The 20,036-nt window shown below is 39.3% G+C and overlaps 2 protein-coding genes across 3 annotated transcripts in view; both read right to left on the bottom strand.

Moving 5' to 3' along the window:
- Positions 1–470: 470 nt before the first annotated feature.
- mvb12ba (multivesicular body subunit 12Ba) overlaps positions 471–20,036 on the bottom strand; it is a 90,115-nt gene continuing 70,549 nt past the window's right edge. The window contains exons 7-10 of one of the 2 annotated variants that reach the window (XM_053618409.1): positions 18,563–18,654; positions 18,204–18,259; positions 9,330–9,389; positions 471–1,178 (exon numbers count right to left, since the gene is read on the bottom strand). In XM_053618409.1, coding sequence (XP_053474384.1) covers positions 1,092–1,178; positions 9,330–9,389; positions 18,204–18,259; positions 18,563–18,654 — 295 coding nt within the window. In that variant the 3' untranslated portion in view covers positions 471–1,091. The remainder of the gene's footprint in view (positions 1,179–9,329; positions 9,390–18,203; positions 18,260–18,562; positions 18,655–20,036) is intronic. The other variant, XM_053618410.1, reaches the window with a different exon arrangement.
- LOC128603750 (uncharacterized) lies at positions 12,439–16,138 on the bottom strand. The gene is made up of 2 exons (XM_053618412.1): positions 15,350–16,138; positions 12,439–13,842 (listed from the first exon to the last, which is right to left on the bottom strand). Exon 2 carries the CDS (start codon positions 13,832–13,834, stop codon positions 13,130–13,132), a length of 705 nt encoding a protein of 234 aa, XP_053474387.1. The 5' UTR covers positions 13,835–13,842; positions 15,350–16,138; the 3' UTR covers positions 12,439–13,129.

The raw sequence follows: 20,036 nt of genomic DNA, 5'->3' as shown, positions 1-20,036 counted from the left end.
TCTGAAAGCAGTTAACCCAGAAGCTTATCAAAACACAAAAATACAAGCATTGATTTTCTGAGAGAAATATTTCTGCAAGTAATGCAGTGCAGCAAGAAAAAAATAACTTGTGTACATGAGCCGAAGGGTCGGCTAGTTGTTGACGCCATGCTCGATTTAAAGCGGAGGCTCTTCCAATTCCAGAGGCGTCTCCATGATCAACTGACCAGCGATAATAAAGACAGACTTCTGGTCCATCAATGAGGCAGAGAGCTGCAGAGAGGGAAAAATATAATAAAGAGAAGCAAAATAAAGAGAAAGAAGGCAGCAAGCATGTACACCAGTCTTCATGTATGTAACAAGCATACTCCAATGTTAAAATAGTACACAAAATGTTTATAGGTTGTTTTTGGCTCTCATCCACAATTAAGGGACAACACCACCCCAAACCATACACATCCACACACAAACAAATACACACAGAGACATAATCACACAAGTGCATTTATTGTACAGTAAATTGGGCTGTGTTTTCAATGGCAAACACAGAACTTATACATGATCTGAGAAAAGATCAGCTGGGCTAGTTAGGCAGTCAGTCTTGCAACAACAACAAAAAATACAATAACTCCTCCCATTTCATACAGTTACATTTCTTTCTGCTTTTTTGAACAACTTAATTTCAAAAGCTCTTAATTAAGAGTGTCCATGCTAAAACTTTTTAACACAACAGTTAACTCTACTTAGATATTTTATTGAACATATGCAACAGATAGATGCATTATGTATAGTAGTGATGTGTGCATAGTCATACAAGTTCTGAGACGTTCCCACAAGTTCCCTCTATCGTAATCCCTTTTTACTTCAATAGTGGTTTTAATTAGATCATGGTATTGAAGGATTATGCACTTTTTCTCCACTCCTGTCGGCAAGAAATGCTGAGCAAATGTAAAGTCACAATTTCCACTAGTAAATAAATCCAAGTAAATACTGAACAGATAATGCAGGGATGTTTTACGGTCAAGGTACATAAGAGGCAGTATGCATCACTTTGTTTCCACTCTGGAACTTCACACGCTTTTCCTTCCCTGCTGCTCGTTTTGTCCATGTGTTTAAGCCTCAGAACCTAGAGAAGTCCTGGTAGGACTGGGGGGCAGGCGGGCAGCTGCACTGTGCTCTGTACGAAAGCTATACTCATACTGGGACAGGAACACACACACACACACACACACACACACACACACACACACACACACACACACACACAGAGAGAGAGAGAGAATAATTAATCAGGACAACTATATTAATAGAATCATGTTGGACTACACTCAATTTTATAATTCATGCCAAACACCTCTCCTTTCTACATTCTTATGATTGCAAATATGGCAAGATTTACCAGTTTATTTATTTTTTAAATCATGAATGCATTTTCCCTCTTATACATGATACATTTTAAAGCAGTAGCTAGCTGCTTTTTGAAGTAACTATCACATATGATATACCAGCTACTTTATGTACAGTACTGTATGTACAGTGCTCACTCACCACTGATTCAATGTAATCTTTTAGTAGGAGTTAATTCAGTGGCAGAAATGGTTGAATCAGTACAAGCTTGTTGGGGGGGCTCAGTGGTTAAGGCTTTGAGTTACAGATTAGAAGATTGTGTGTTCAATCCCAAAACTGCCAAACTACCATAGGGCTGTGACAGTGGCAGATTTTTACCACCGCTGTGATTAATGACCAAACCACTGCAGTGATCATTATATAATATAATAATAATAAATATAATTTATAGGCTTAAATAAAAATCTAAATATAAAAAAAATTAAATGAGGCTTTATTTCAGCACTTCCGTCAGCAAAACAACTCAAATACAGCCTTGTGTCATGTTGTTGCAATGAGAAACAGCCTGAGGACGCTGTTGGATATGCTATTGTGATTGACCCGCAAAGACGAAGTGGATAATAAAAAGATGGAGAGAAACACACGCACGATTCTCTCTCATTAGGTACGAATCCAAAATGTTCCCAGATCGCCAATGTAACATTTGGTTGCCCAACAAGATCCATCGCAGCGGCAGGACCCGAAGTAAAATAGCAGAATTCGCCTGACTGGATTTTTGCCGCACTCAAACTAACAGACATCATCATATAAGGTTTTGATTATGATTACGTAATTTGTATATTAATAGAAAATCTCCTACTATATCGAAGGCCATATACACTTGTATACAAAACGTTACACTTTGTACTTGTCATAGTGCCCACACAAGCAGAAACATTAACATAGCATGGGATGTGACACTACTGCAGGTGGTTCTCCACCATCATAGCTCTAAACTGCCATGGTTGGGATCCTGCGATTTCACGCTGTAACACGCGCATGCTGCGGGGTGGTGGTGGATGGGGGTGCATGTAGGGGCAGTCAAATTTCATTCGAACAAACACTGCTTGCTAGTAGATACAGAAGTTCTGCCAGGACATATGCTGTATACAGCATATATTCTTTTACCAACCAAACGCTGCGTTACTTCCTACCTCTGACTAGCCGTGATAGACAGGATGTGTAATTCACGTGAATATGCTCTTTCTGTAACGACACATTTGATAAATGTTGCTATGTTTAAATTAATACATAAAATGTTTGAATATTTGATTTCGTTTTAATCGATTCACATAGTACAGGTGCTACAACCACAGACTTTAAATTAACGTGGATAAAATGTGTGTGGTAGAATAATGCAGAGGTAACGTGCTGTTGCAGAATGCCAGCAACATGAGTTCGATCCTCAGCTCAGGTCGAGTTTAATTTTATTCAGGGCATTGAAAATATATGGTCAAATCATGTTTGATGTACGAAAACAAATTATATTAATGTGACTCAATTCAATCATCTGTAATTGACGTGGCGTGAAGTCCACGTGTTCATTTTAAACTAGTATTTTCAAAAGTTTCCATTGGCAAGAAAGGAGAAAATGGAATTCATGCAATGCTACTTTGAGTAAGGACATTTATATTTACACATGTACACACAAATCGACTTTCTACACTGGGGAAAAAAAATCAACACTCTCCACTGAGCTGAGGCTCAAACCCAAGTCTCTGGCATTCTACACCGAGGACGTTACTGCGGCACTATTCTAGCACACACACGTTTTAACAACGTTAATTTAAATACTATAGTTATTGTACCTGTACTACACGACTCGATCATGCTCACTTTACATAATTCAAGCTTGTAATTAGAAACTTGTTTAAATTTAGGTTTAGCGCAAGTTTTGATGAGAAATGTAATATTTTTATGGGAACCATACGTAATATTTCTTCTTAAATCTAACCCACCACACATTCCATTTTATTTAGTGTACTATGTGTTCGGCTACAGTATGTTGTTCCATCTGCCACCTGGCGGTTATTACGTGAAGCACGACAAATGAATTTAAATCCTAAGAAGCGTGCCTGCAGGGTGCCGTATGATCATACGTGACGAATCGTGTGAAACCACTTGGAAAAAACGCTTTCTTAAAGGCCACATCTGTATATGTTCATTATATACATACACACACACATACATACATACATACATACATACATATATATATATATATACATATATATATATATATATATATATATATATATATATATATATATATATATATATATATATATATACACACACACACACATACATATATATACATACACACACACACACACACACACACACACACACACACACACACATACAGACACCAGCGAGTCAGAAGAATAGTCAGAAGAGTAGCCCAAGAGCCAAGGACCACTCTGAAGGAGCCGCAGAAACACTTGGAGGCAGCAGGTGCCATCGTCACAGAGAAAACAATAGGCAATGCACTCCACTGCTCATGCTCTCCCTGCAAGACTCCATTACTAAAGAAAAGGCATGTTGAAATTCATTTAAAGTTTTGCCACAACTCATTTGGACAATCCTATGAAATACTGGGAGAGTGTGGTCTGGTCAGATGAGAGCAAAATTGAGCTTTTTGTCTGTCATACTACACACCATGTTTGGAGAAGAAATGGCACTGCACATCACCCTTAAAACACTGTTCCAACAGTAAAGTTTTTTAGGTGGAAGCATCATGGTGTGGGGCTGTTTTTCATCATATGGTACTGGCAGATTTCATATAGGAATGATGAATGGAGCCCTTTTCCAGAAGATTCTTGAGAAGAATCTGCTGCCATCCACCAGGATGATGAAGGTGAGACATGGGTGGACCTTCCAGCAGGACAACAACCCAAAGTATACAGCACAGGAAACTCTCAATTGGTTTCAGAGAGAAAAAATTAAGGTGTTAGACTGGCCCAGTCAATCACCTGACTCGAATCCAATTGAACAAGATTTAAAGACAATATGTTTAGAAGAATGGACCAAAATCACACCTGAATACTGCGGCCAATTAATTGCTTCATACAGGAAGTGGCTTGAAGCTGTCATTACAAACAAAGGCTTCTCCACTAAGTATTAAATAAATTTCAGTTAGCGTATTCAATATTTTTTTCCTGTGTCAGTCCTCTTTATTACACATAACTTCATTTATGGACTTTAATGTTGTGAATTCTTTATATTTCCGGATTTCTTGAGTTAAATCTGATGTCTGGTGAAATTTTCATGTGAATAGACTCATTGGAAATATATTTACTGAAAAAACATGTTGACGCGTTCAATACTTATTGCCCCCACTATTATATGTAGGGAAAATTAGCTGTTTAGATTAAGTTGTTGAATTCTCCACTATTTTATTTAAGGAAAATTTAGATAAATTTAGTGACCTATATTCTCCACCAACACATGTAGGAAAGCCTTAGCTCTCAATGAATCTTAATTAATTTAGAGGAAATATTGCCGAAATCAAATCAAGCAAATGAATCACAGGCAAGTTCACTTCAATATAGACAAGACTTTATTATACTATTCTTTGACAGAGAAGCTAATCTAACTACTACACAAAGACTATTCTAACACATACACACGCACACATGCACACACACACACAGGCATGACAGAGAGGAATAGACTTACAACAGAGGCAAAGAAGAATGCTAGAGTTACGGCAAATTATGGCTTCAAAATAGACTCCGACCTGAGCGAACCGAATGCATTATGAATGACCCAAAAACTGACTGAAGGCCATGGATTCTTATGTACTTCACCAGCTTATTAAACTTGGGAAAGATGTGTACTTGCTTGCCGTAGTTAGTGAGAGATGAGGCGTGCGTTGTCAGCGGAGGTCAGGAGGGCTGGTCGAGTCGATGATTGCCGATTGAATGGAGTTTATCACGGTCGCAGGCTGGTTTTGGATTAAGATTTTCTGAGGCTAAAGTTACCAGTAACATTTAAGAAAAGAAACAAGCAGAGGTCTGAAAAACAGAAGATGAAACGGACGGTACTAACAAAATGAATCTTCCTCGCAGCCAGCGATAGGGTTAACTTTGGCATGGCCTTTTAACCCTTACTGGATACCCCGGCCCTCTGAGGGTCCTAACCAATCAGAAGTGGTCTTTCTGGATGACTGGTGGATGAGGTCTTCCCCTCCAACTAATTTGCATAATACCTCTTTGGTCCATGCTCATTCTTACTTAATTAATTTTGCCTTTTACCTTTAAAAAGGGATTTCGTGATGAGTTATTAAAATTTGCTGTTCATTAGCATTCTGGAAAATGTTACCACCAACACACCGATCTCAAACATGATGTACTTAGATATAAGAAAACCTCTGCCAGATATATTGGTCTAATACCAGATAATAACTACATTATAACTACATTTAAGTTACATACAAGGGTTAATATAGTTCACAAAGCTCAACAGTTAGCTTGTTAGGGACAGTAGTAAATATATGTTAATAAAACATAAGGATTATACTTTTGGATTCTGGACATGGGTATGTGAGCGTACAGGAAATGATAATCAATTTGCGAGATAGGTGGTGAGTACAAATGCACAAAAGCATGATGATTACAAAGTTTATGTTATAAACCTTGTGTGAAAGCATGATACATTAAAGTGGACTCCATGAAGAAAGCTATGTCTCTCTTCTTTGTGATGGGGATGGTGTAGAGTTGTTTCAACAAAAGGTCTGTTAGATTTCTCTGTCTCTGTTTTACGACTTGAGGGTTAACACAGTTCAGGGTGAGCTAGCCTTTGTCATTCCTTGTGCTTATCTGATTTGAGTCAGCATTAAGAAGGCAGGTGGTTGATCTGAAAATATTCCAGTAGGTGATGAGATAAATAAGGTCCAGAAAGGTGTCCTTTTAGAAGGTGGTATGAACTTAGAGCCCAGGGATTTTCCACCTTGTCCCAGGATAGAGTTTATTTCCTGACTCGCTTGTGGCCTTCCAGGGGGTGACTGATCACTGTGCCGCAATATCCTGCCAGATGGCTTCTTTAACAAGGGCCATTAGTCTTACTTTAAGATTTACTTTAAGGCACTTACCTGTGACCACATTATACAAACACACACACACACACACACACACACATAATATATATATATATATATATATATATAGCACTTAACTAGTTAATTAACTCACCCAAAACACATCCTATACATGATTATTTAGATTAATTAGACATAAACGCAATATTACAACTTGCTTCTGCACAAAATGATGCAAATGCATAGGTGAACTTGAACTTAAGTAGGTAGAATGCTAAGTCATGTTGGGTATATGCTCTTTCCATAATAATGCACTAAATCACGGACATATAAATAACTAAAGCATAAAGAATTCACAATGTTGTATTACAATATAAAAAAAAAGTGTACTCATTGTAATATTTCAGTAGATCAGGTTTTCACAACAAGGGCAGTTTTCACATGTTTTTGACGATACATGTTTAAGTTAATATATAAAATGTGACATATCACAGCAAACCAGTGACTACATTTCCCACACTGCACGGCAGCCTACAAACATGGCCGCCATGGACTGCAATTCCCAGAACACTCACACACACAGAACCCTCACTCATTCTAATCACACACACCTGCATCCAATCTCACACACACTCACAACCATTGTATATAAGAGACTGTTCTAACACTATGACTTTGCGAAGTATTACGTGAGTTTTCCGTATACCAAGCGTTTGTTATCGGTTCATGTGTTAATGTTTTGATCTTGTTCTCGCCCTTGATTCTGGTTTTGCCTCATTTATGCCTGTTTGCCAATCGCCTGACCCATTGCTTGTTTTTGACCACGTTATTGTCTGATGTTTTGGATTTGTCTGCCTGCCTCTCTTTAAGTAAAATCTCTTATCTGCCCTTGCAGATCCTAATCCATCCTAGTGTCCTTTAAGTTTATTACGTGACAGAATACTTCGCGTACAACATGGAAGCAGCAGGAGAGCATTATGCCAGGATCTCTATACCAGCCTTTGATTTTGTGCGTTTTCCCCAGTGGTACCCCCTGGGAGTACAAGCTTCCTTCGATGGCTTTGAGGTATGTCCAGAAGGTTATATACTCCAATGCCAGTTTTATTTTACAAGCCTGGAGGACCCCAAGCCCAGAGAGGAGCAGTGGCTGGGATTCATGCAGTCTCGACTCACCGGACCAGCTCGCAGTTGGGCCGAGTTCCTGATTTCTAGGGGGACCGGTGAGCTTAACCATGTAAGCCAGTTGGTTAAACTTTTAGTTCAGGTGTTCGGACATCCAGGGTACAAACCTGACCTTGAAAAAATGTTAGGAAGGCCCAGTCTAACGGATGAAACCTCTCAGACTTTCACCTCATATTATGAGAGGGAGCCGACCGACAGGAGGGTCTCTATAGCTCAGCTTCAGCACCCAGCCAACAGAGCAGTGGTGGGGGTGACGCAGACCTGCAAGACCGAGGGCTGCTTTAAAGAAGCCCCGCTACAATGTCCCACATGCAGGAAACTTGGGATCCATGAATCATATTTCTGTTCTCAGGGTTGTTTCAAGAGCAGCTGGTGTACTCACAAATGACTCCACAAGATTGCACCTGTGGAGCTCCAGCTGGAGGTCAACGTGGCGAGCATCCTCATCTCCAGAGCTCCAACCTGAGACCCACGAGGTAGTCTTAGCTCCAGAGCACCAGTTGGTGGTCCAAGTGGCAACCTCCTCCCCAGAGCCCCAGCACGAGACCCATGAGGTTGTCTCATCTCCAGAGCTCGAAACTGAGACCCATGAGGTGGTCTCACCTGCCGAGCTCCAGCCAGAGGTCAACGTGGCGACTGCTGCTCCTGAGCTACAGCTTGAGATCCACGAGGTGGTCTCACCTGCAGATCTCCAACCAGAGGTCACCTGAAGCTGACGTCACGACCAACCAGGTCCTGATCACGTCCGAGTCTGCTGACACGGACAACCGGATGGGGTTCTGTCATATCACAGCAAACCAGTGACTACATTTCCCATACTGCACGGCGGACTACAAACATGGCCGCCATGGACTGCAATTCTCAGAACACATCTAGATGTAAATATCAGGAAATTAATGCTGAAATCCTGATCTATCGTCTCATGTTTATCTTTTGATTTCAAAGCCAAATGTTTTCAGTGTATAGCAAAAACAAAAGAATTGGCCTTGCTGTTCCAATACTTTTTGGAATTACAAATTCTGAAAGCCAACACCCCTACTTACCACATTCTTGGTGGTAGTAGTAGTAAAATCCTTTAGTACAGGCTCTTTTATTTTCTCTTCCTTTAATGACCCACAGATTTTGAAACTTCTCATTCAAATGGTCATCCAACTATATGAATTTATGTTACTAAAATAGTTGTTGTTATTCTGTATATGTAGGCAAGTGAATATTCAGTTGTTACTGTTAAGTGTAATCTTTTCTGCTGCATAAATTGTTAACTACACATAGGAATGATTAAATAAAGGAAATGTTTAAATAATTTAGAATCACTACACTAACACAGAAGCTTTGTTCAGACAAAATTAAAGCATGTATAAAAAGGCAGTGTCATGTTGCAGTAGATAAAAAAAAAAGGAACATGTACTTTTGCACTACTTTTTCCTCAACATTCAGTGTGTTTTACATCTTACCAAATGGGAAGTCCCCACAAGGTAGGTGCAGTGCAGGACTTTTAAAACGTGCTGCTATGCCACTTTTTTTGTCACTGCAGAGTGCTTCCAAAATTAAAAAAAAAAAAAAAAAAATTTTCAGAAACGTGATATCAAGAAGAGTTCAGAAGAGTGAGACCTTTTATGACGCCCATAAAAAGAGAATTTTCTATCAACCATATTGTTTTCCACAATGCTACGATTGGGTCATGCTCAAGTCTGGTTGCAGGAACATAGATACTACAAAAAAAAAAAAACCAACAACTCACCTCTTTTTCAATCTCTGCAAGGGATTTAATCCTTATGCCCATCAAGTCTACCTGTTGTAACTGTAAAAGTGAGCAAGAGGTTAAGTAAACCAGTAAGCGACATTATTATTAATTTAAATTCTTGCAGGTACACTGAAAGTCATAAATGTGTTCAATAAGACATTACTACAATGCTAAGAGAGAGGTAAAAAGTACCACATCCCTCCTGTTGATGCTGGCACATTAGGTTTGACAGATATAACAGAAACCAACGAACAGAAATACTGAGCTTACATTCAGTAAAACTGACATTAACCCTCTTACCCCTTAGTTCCCACAGTATTATGTCCTACAACCCTATATTCCCCATAGAAACAGCATGCCAACCCTGAGTTCCCAGGCCAAAATTGGCCCAAAATCAACATTTTAATTTTAACATTTTTAGGCCTTGAAACAACTTATAATAATGTATTTGTGTAATATTACTTTGAAAATGAAGCAGTTCAGTGTTTTTACTCCACTTAGAGCACAATTCTTAACTAGAGAAATGACGAAAAATGCTTGCTAAAATCCTTATACTCATTTAGAAGTACCATATGAGCATCAGCGTGGTCAATGCCTTTGAATAAATTCAAGTAAATAATAAATAAATAAATAAATGCATTTTAGCGCCAAAAGTCAAGTTTCTGGTGATAATCAGACCAGCAGGTAGTGTTTTCACGAATGCACAGAGATGGTCCTGTTATGACTCCAGACCCCTGCAGTGTCAGTCGCACTGGTTGATGCTGAAGATGAAGACGGATCAGGGTCTGAATCAGGAGAGTTTGCGTCACTATCAGTTTCGGTTTCAACATCGCCTGAACTTTCACTGCTGTCACTATCTAGAATCCTCGCTCTCGCCTGTGTAACTGTGTATGTTTTCTTTTTTTCCCCCACTGTTTTAGATGTACCTGTGTTCACTGTAGGTGTAAGTTTAGCTGGAACACGAGTAGCTTTTCGCTTTGGCATTTTTAGTTCACTTCTACTATTACACCAATATTCACGCTTGGATCTTCATTGTAATGCCGGCGTAATAACGTAATCACGTCGTGACGTCATCAACCTTCTGGGTTAAAAAATAATAATTAAATAAGTAAGGAATCATAGCAGAGTAATGCTGGTACCCAGCCTTACGAGGATAACGTTTACACTGTAAAGCCGCTATATCGGCCTTACGGGTATTTGGCATAGACGACCAAGCCGGTATATCATCCTTACGGGAATAGATCAAAGACGGGGAAGCCGGTTTTTCGGCCATACGGGGTAAGAGGGTTAAAGCTTATGTTGTGTGTTCAATATTTCAGACCCACAGTAACATATGCTCTAGCGTTGGTTAAAATTCAAACTGCACAGAAGTTCTAATTGCCACTATGAGCAATTCTTGATGAAACGGGAATAACAATTTCTTTGTCTTTGAAATGTTATTTTGTCAAAGAGTCACGAGTCAATAATGAATATGTATATATATTAAGTTCTTATGTTACTGTAGCAGAATTTTTTTAAAAATTTGTTTGTGAATTTGCATTCTGAATTACTGGTAAATTTGTACTGCAATAAGCTAAATCCTGAGGCTACAAATAACTGTAATTTAAGATAAAACTGTCCATATTAAGGTGCCAAAATCTTGTCAGTTTAAAGTTAATCAAACCAGCAAAAAACAAAAACAAAACAAAACAAAAAAAAAGCACAGCTGGCTAAATAATTAGTCATGGCAATATTTTTGTTCATATGCCAATATGAACTCATAAGCCACCTGACATTTAGTTGTTGTTTGTTTAGTAATGGGCAATTTTAATAGTCAGTACATAATATAAACAATTAAGGACAAATTAGTCCCTTCTCAATAGGACTGGATCTTTGGGTCATGAATTCGTTCACCTTACAATTTGGGGTCAGTCCATTTTGGACCAAGTGGTCCAAAAATTGTAAAGTTGTTTTTTAATTTTGGCAAATTTATTTATTTATTTATTTTGAGTGATTACATCTATGTATTGGCACTGCAAAACCTGTTCTGTTATTTATTTATTTATTTATTTATTTTCTTTGTCTAACCACAATGGCCATCTTTGTGTCATGGCACCTAACACATCTTGGTTATACAGCTGTTTACGGCAACCACAATATCTTGGCTCGGGATAGTCCTAGCTCCTATAATGCTACTATAGACCACTTATTTCTGTGAAAATTTCAGGTTCGTATCTGGTCCCCCACCAGAGATATTCAACCAGAAAGTCAGGGGAATCTTAAACAATTGCACTTTCTCACCCCATAAATAAATAAATAAATAAATAAGAGTAGTCTCAAACCTGAAATGTTCTGCATGCACACTATATTTACCTCGGTATCCACATAAAAATTAAGACTGAGACTCAAACCCTTCCCATTATAAATTGACCCTAAAAGTGGAACTGTGAGCAAGCTTGAGCATACATTTGGACTAAGGAACAAGAATGTGCAAAATGTTTATATATGATTTTGTTCCAAGGAGCAAGAACCATCCTGGGCTGAGATATTGAGGTTTCCATAAACAGCTGTATAGCCAAAATTTATTGTGTGCCACAACACAAAGATGGCACACAATTTATTTAATTTTTTTTTAATTAAAAATTTTAAAATAAAAAAACTGCTGGATTTTCTATGCCAATACACAGAGTTAAATGGCAGAGCAACCTGTATTGAACCACTTGAGATGGAATGACCCATTTTTCTTCTGTAGATTTATCATGCTTCAGTTGCATGCATAAAGTCATACGGTAAGATGACTATAGTCATTAGTTACAGTGAGGAAGGGGGAATACTGGCACTCATTTTAACACAATGATTGTCTGAGTGGAAATGGTGCAGAATCTACTCTGTCCTAATTGCATTGGGAAACAAATCGAGATTGTGATTTTAACAGAAATGTTTGTGCAGCCCAAATTGCCACAGAGCGTATAAAAGAAAATCAAATTAGAGTAACTAACTTGACAGAATCAATGCATGTTTATAATAATCTGATGGCCAGAATAGAGATTTGGATATTTAGAGATTTGGAATTTATGGATAATTAAAGACAAACAAACCCACATCTAACTGTCCAATTTCAGTTTTATTTCAACTTATTATAATATGAATTACTGTTAATAATTAGCTAGGGTTAGCATGTTATGAGTAGTGTTAGCATTTCTTAATGTGGGCTGAAATGCAATAGGTACCGGGAATGATGCGCACAACACCAGCAGCACTGTTTGGCAAGTACCGGTAATGTGTCCTTTGCTCCCGCGAATCAACCCTTTACGTTAGTTAATACGTTAGTTTTTCCTAGGGGAGTGAAACTAAAACACTAACATCCTCTCATGCTGAACCAGGAAAACAAGGTGCGTAAATGTCTGTATGAGTTTCAGGTTATGAGACATGATATGACCAGAGCATAAGGACAGCGAATGTACTTTGCATTTGCACTTTTTGATGGAGAAGAATCTGGGCTCAGTCACAGGGGAAGGGACACAGTTTTGAGACCGTGTTCAGCAAATGTAAGGTAGCCCCTTTCTTTATTATGCGGCTCCCGACACGTGTACTAAGTCCGGGAGGGGGTCCTGGATACCCAGACCAGAGGTCCCCAAGTGTTCCAGAGTTCCCTTGAATGTCATCTCTCACGGGACCATAAAGAGGATGCTTGGCATGTTCACAGGGGTAAGGACGTGGGACGGTCTCTTCCGTACTGCAGAGAGAGAACACACTATCCCCAGCCTGACTTGGGCGTGGAGCGATAGCCACCATGCAGCCAGCACAGGGAATGAAGCTCAAGGCGGACCCCAAGGGGGGAGCAACTTTAACCATGGAGCTAGAGGGGGAAGCGATGCTTTCCGTGAGGCCAGAGGGGGGAGCGAAGTTCTCTGCGAGGCCAGAGGGGGGAGAGAGTTCCTCAGCCGAGCAGGGAGGCGCAGCGACGTCCTCAGCCGAGCAGGGAGGCGCAGCGACGTCCTCAGCCGAGCAGTGAGGCGCAGCGACGTCCTCAGCCGAGCAGGGAGGCGCAGCGACGTCCTCAGCCGAGCAGGGAGGCGCAGCGATGTCCGACGTGGAGCCTGGCGTAATGACATCCGACGTGGAGCAGGGAAGAAAGCGGAGCTCTTGGCCGCGCAAGGAGGTGCAGGGACGTCCTCGGCTGCGCAGGGAGGCGCAGCGACGTCTTCAGCTGAACAAGGAGACTGAGTGGTGTCCTCAGCTGAACAGAGATGCTGAGCGGTGTCCTCAGACGAGCAGGGACGCTGAACAACGTTCTCCGTCGACACGGCAGGCTGGACGAGATCCACAGTGGGGGAGGGAGGGTGGGAGATGGTTCTAGCCTGCTTGGAAGTCTCCTCCTTGACATACCCCATGATGGAGTACATCAGGTTGAGCCACTCCTGGTTGGCTTGAATTAGGGAGAATTTTCCCTTCTTCTCCCACCTCGGATTTTCCCTTTCATATAGGGCCTCTTGGACCCTGAAAAATTCTGCTGCATCCATGTTGAGGTCTTGCATTCCGTCACGGTTTGGAGGTGGAGACAGATGTGAGTGCAGATTTTCAGTTTTAATGAATACCAAAACAAAACACAAAACAAGAACTATGAACAGGAAGCAAAACACTAAGGCAAGAATCAAACATTAACAAAGACCATGAACCCAAAGACAGAAATGACAGCAATGAAGGACAAATGCAAGACAAGGAGTGCAGTGCAAACTGTGGCTATATACACATAGGTGCTTGTTAAGTGAACGAGAATCAGATGCCAGTGGTCATGTGATGATGCAGTGTGGTGCAGTGGCAGCTGGGAACTGTAGTCCGGTGTCCCTTCCAGGATATCCATGACAGGTTGAAAGTTAGTTAAATACCTGAGCGGCATTGAATCCTCTAGAGGATCAAATCTTGAAGGCATAATAAAAGAACTGATCACTTCAATTTTACTGACGAAAAAATTAATAAATTTATCACAGGAATCAGGAGAGGGGTCAGGTCCAACAACCCGAGAAGGATTTAGAATAGAATCAATAGTATTAAACAATACTTTAGGCCTATTTGCATTCACAGCTATTAATTTGGAAAGATAATTTGATTTTGCCTCTTTCACTGACCTCTGATAATTTAGTAAACACGTCTTAAAAATATTACAAGAGACATGCAGTTTATCTTTCTTCCACTTACACTCCATTTTCCTGCGCTCGTCTAAGAACATGAGTATGGCTACTTTAAGGCACAGCTGAAGAGTATCTTTCTTTTTAACTCTCCTGGACTTGAGTAGAGCGATAGTGTCTAAGGTAAGAGAGCAAGTATTATTTAAAAACTTCAAGTTTTCAGTATCCATATCATTATTAAAAGGATCAATAAAATTATCTTGATAATCTTAGAACAGACTAGCAGTAGAGGCATGGATGACACGAGAAATGTTCAGAGGCTAGATGTTGAGAGATAGAAGATGAAGGACAGAAACAAACAGATTCAAACATAACTGAATAATGATCAGAAATACCAGAATCGACAACCTCAAGATTAGTTACAGCAAAACCAGAGTACATTATAAGATCAAGTGTATGACATAAATTATGAGTAGGACCAGAGAAAAATAAAGACATAAAGAAATCTTTTATCAAGGGTTTAGTTGGACAACAGAGACGAATGTCCCCAAGAATCAGCAATCTATGACAGCAAGACACTAAATCAGAAAGGAGATGAGAAAATTGGAAGACAAAGTTCTTGTGAAATTTGGGGGGTCTGTACATCAGAGCACATACAACAGGGCCCAAAATCTCAATATTTAACATTTGGGCCTCAAAGCTCAAGGACATGTCCATGGGCAGGATCCTGCATTTGAATTTATTACTGAAAATTGTGGCAACGCTGCCACCAAGTCCAGATGTTGTTTGAAAGCGATCGTGTGTTCACCAAGGTTAATTTAATTTTCAAAGGCTCCAAATTATTTGGTGTGCTTGAAAATGCATACTGAAGAAAACTGAAACTGTCCGGATTAACTCCCCATCTCTCACCTGGATGGGCCGGGAGCTGGCGAGATGAGGACCAGACTGCTTGGATGTAATGAGATTCTGAGGAGACAGCCGATGTCCACTGGAGATGACTGCGACGTGATCCTCGATGAACATGCTGTGGATGAGGTAAAATTCCCAAGGCCGCACACTCATTGTAGATTCCAACAGGGAGATGAGAAGAAACATTCAGACGCTAGGTCTAGGGCTGAGTATTTGAGCACCATGTCCAGAAAATTATCAAGGCATAAGCCTGAAATCCACCAGCAGATATTCATCTGCCAGGGAGGAAAAACAATGATACAACTCCAACAGATCAAACAGCAAAATACGGATCATCATTTCAACCCCATCTAAAAGGTATCAGCCAGCAGCATGCGAGAAAGTGATAAATTCCTGGCGAGAATGCCGGCTATTGTACCATTCAATATAGCACAGGCTTGCAGTTAGGCCAAAGATTTTTTCAATTGGGAAATCAGGAAATCAGTCCATGGTGCCCCAAAACACACAAAGGAAAATCCAGAATCCATAAAATGCTAAATATGGTTTTGCGGGAGGTCGTTCCAAAGAGTAATTTTAAAATGAACACCAAAACCAGAGAGCAGAGGTGGAAAAACACACCAGCGTTCACTCAACCGGAAACATCTGACTACACAAGTCCTAGAAGTAGATAAAGAGAACCCATATAAACCCAGATAAAAACATTATAATTGGTCCTTTATTTATTGAAGAAAATGATCAAATATTACATATCTGACAGTGGCAAAAGTATGTGAAACTTTGCTTTCAGTATTTGGTGTGACCCCTTGTGCAACAATAACTACCAACTAAACATTTCCGGTAACTGTTGATCAGTCCTGTACATCAACTTGAAGGAATTTTAGCCCATTCCCCAGTACAGAACAGCTTCAACTCTGGGATGTTGATGGGTTTTCTTAGATGAAATGCTTGCTTCAGGTCCTTCCACAACATTTCTATTGGATTAAGGCAGGACTTTGACTTGGCCACTCCAAAACATTAACTATTCTTCTTTAACCATTCTTCTTTAACCATTCTTTGGTAGAATGACTTGTGTGCTTAGGGTTGTTGTCTTGCTGCATGACCCACTTTCTCTTGTGATTCAGTTCACAGACAGATATGCTGACACTTTCCTTTAGAATTCATTGTTCCATCAATGATGGCAAGCTGTCCTGGCCCAGATGCAGCAAAACAGGCCTAAACCATGACAGTATCACCACCATGTTTCATAGATGGGATAAGGTTCTTATGCTGGTATGCAGTGTTTTCCTTTCTCCAAACATAACGCTTCTCATTTAAACCTTCTCATTTAAAATTTTTCCAATAGACTTCTGAATTTTCCATGTGATCTTTAGCAAACTGCAGATGGGCAGCAATGTTCTTTTTCGGGGAGCAGTGGTTTTCTCTTTGCAACCATGCCATGCACACCATTGATGTTTAGTGTTCTTTTGATTGTGGACTCATACATTTGCCAAAGTGAAAGGCCTTTATTTTCTTAGAAGTCACCCTGGGTTCCTTTGTGACCTTGCAGATTATTAAACGTCTGGATCTGAGTGATCTTTGTTGGTCGAACACTCCTGGGGAGGGTAAAATGATCTTAAATTTCCTCCATTTGTACACAATCTGTCAGACTGTAGATTGGTGGAGTCCAAACTCTGTAGAGATAGTTTTGTAACCTTTTCCAGCTTGATGAGCATCAGCAACTTATTTTCTGAGGTCCTCAGAAATCTCCTTTGTTTGAGCCATGATACACTTCCATAAACATGTGCTGTGAAGATCAGACATTAATAGATTCCTGTTCTTAAAATAAAACAGGGAGCTCACACATGATTGTCATCCCATTGATTGAAAACCCCTGACTCTAAGATCACCTTCAAATTAACTGCTAAACCTAGAGGTTCACATAGTTTTGCCACTCACAGATATGTAATAGTGGATCATTTTCCTCAATAGATAAATGACCAAGTATAATATTTTTGTCTCATTTATTTCATTGGGTTCTCTGTCAACTTTTAAGACATGTGTGAATATCTGCTGATATTTTAGGTCATATTTATGCAGAAATGTAGAAAGTTCTATAGGATCCACAAACTTTCAAGCACCACTGAAGTGCAGTGCAGTTATTCACAGGCTAAATAATTAATTGACTGACTGACACGGACGGACAGACTCTGTTGATCTCCCAATGAGACAGTTGGGGATCTAAACCAATTCCTAAGCCAAAAGTTTTATATTTGCAGTACAGCTTTGTCCAAGAAGTCTAGAGTATAAACATGTATAATAAATAGATCTTGGTTTGACATATTTTGGTCCAACTCTGCTATTGCAATCTGTAATATCGTGTGTGAGGGAAATTATTAATTTTTACTTTGTAATAGTTTTGGTCTTGTTCATTCTCATCTGAGGATAACGCCTAAGAAGGCCATGAAATGTCAGATCAGTACAGAATGTTTATCTGCATGCAGAGACACAAACAGGTTTTTCTGTTCAAGATTCATCTGCATATCTTTTAAGACCCTTAAACAAAGCCTGTTGAACTGCCTCAAACTGCTTCTTATCGGTACACAGAAGTGAGTCATAATCTGTGTTTCATATACAGTACTGGTTCAGCACAAGCGCTTCAGAGCACTCTCATTATTCTATCCTGCTTTATTCTATCCTGTATTAACCATCTTTCTGTAATAAACCTTTTTTCATCTCAGAGGATGAGTGCTGTCTAATTTTTGAGCCAGTTCATCTAAGGCACCTATGACACTGTTTCAAAGTGTATCTGAAAACTGGAATGGCTGTAAATTAGATTGTCTTGTACATTACTTCAAAATGACAAATGCAGATTTACCTCACTGGAAGCACAGGCAAACTTCTCAGAGATCACAAAGGGCACTCCATCCATAGCTAAAATTCAAAACAATGAACAAAAACAAACCCTTAAAATGACCAAATATATTATTGAATTAATGATAGCCATGAAGATGCACAAGATCTTTAATAAATCTTCCAAAAGAACCAGAGGGGATAAAAAGCAAAGGGCCTACAGAGTAGTAGTGTCTTTAGTGCATTATGGAAAAGTTGTGTCATATGAAACAATTAAATCATATCACTATCTATCACACACATTATATACATGATGTACACATGTACATCTGTCAGAAAAACAGTAGCACAGACCAAACCTTAGATGACATTTTGAGTTTTTACCTGAGATGGCATATAGGTTAGAGCTCTGGTGTTCATAGTCAGGTCGAGTGGTACTCCTCCTAAAACTGGCAGGTAGGGTCATAGATATGTGTCTGTGAAAAAACACATGCATTTCCTTATAATTAGACACTACCTAACTACTGTACAAAATTTATCAGCCTGCAAAATGTAATAAATAATTTTCTGTTCATGTAACACCAAATTCTCTTATTGAAAATTACCTAATTATCTCACTCCACAACCATTCCTATTATTACAGTGCTTGCACAGCACTGTAGTGCTATTCCTCCTACTACTAATTATTACTACTACAGTGCTTGCACTGTTATTCCACACACTACTTCTCATTATTACAGTGCTTGCAAAGCACTGTATTATTCCTCATGCTTGTTATTATTACAGTGCTTGCAATGTGTTGTTATTCCTTTAAAAGTTAATAATATTTGAATAGTCAAGTCAAATTGTATTTATAAAGCACATTTTAAGACAACAGATGCTGATCCAAAGTGCTGTACATAACATCATATAGTATCACATTAAATAGCACCATAAGACAAAGAACAAAAATAAGTGTTAAGAGAAGATTTAAAAATGCCTAAAGACAGAGTGGACCTCACATGAAAGGGGAGACTGTTACAGATTTTGGGACCAACCACAGGAAAGGCTCGATGACACTTTGTCTTAGTACGACAATGGGGGACAGATAGAAAAAGTTGATTACAAGATTTTAGTGTTCTGGTAGGAGAGTAAGGGTGAAGGTAAATAATAGTGTACTGTGGAGCAAGAAAAAGCTTTATATACATAAATAATTTTTAAATCAATTCTGAACTTGACAGGAAGCCAGTGAAGAGATGCCAAAACAGGGGAAATATGATCCCTCTTTTTGGCCCTGTTAAAAATCTAGCCTCTGCATTGTGCATAAGCTATAAGTGAGATAAAGCAGTTTGAGGAAGGTCAACATACAGAGAATTATAGTAGTTCAAGCGTGCTGTAATAAGAGCATGAATCACAGTTTCCAGTACTTTTGTAGAGAGAAACTGTTTTAACTTTGTAATAGACCTTATAAAGAAGCTTCCCTTTAACAGCAGCACAAAGAATAAATTTGAGTCAAAAATAACTAGAACATGTTTCACATGCTTGTGTGTATTAGAGGACAGAGGACCTAACTGGACCTCAAGGACAGAGGAAACTGTGGGGGAGCCTAAAATGACGACTTCAGTTTTACATTTCACTCAACTGCAGAAAAATGTTAGCCATCCAAGACCCAAAAGGGCTGCTGTTATTTGACCTAACTAGTAAATAAAATTGGGTGTCATCAGCATAGCAGTGATATGAAATACTATATTTGCGAAAATATTTTACCCGGGGAAGCATATAAAGGGAAAAGTACCCAAGATGGAACATGAGGAATACCACAAGATAAGGGGGCCGATGAAGCGGAAAAGTTACCAATGTTTACATGAAAAAGTCATGA

This window comes from Ictalurus furcatus, chromosome 28, assembly GCF_023375685.1.
Source record: "Ictalurus furcatus strain D&B chromosome 28, Billie_1.0, whole genome shotgun sequence".
Lineage (NCBI taxonomy): Eukaryota > Metazoa > Chordata > Actinopteri > Siluriformes > Ictaluridae > Ictalurus > Ictalurus furcatus.
The sequence above is the reverse complement of the archived record's forward strand: the minus strand, read 5'-3'. Positions and strand labels throughout refer to the sequence as shown.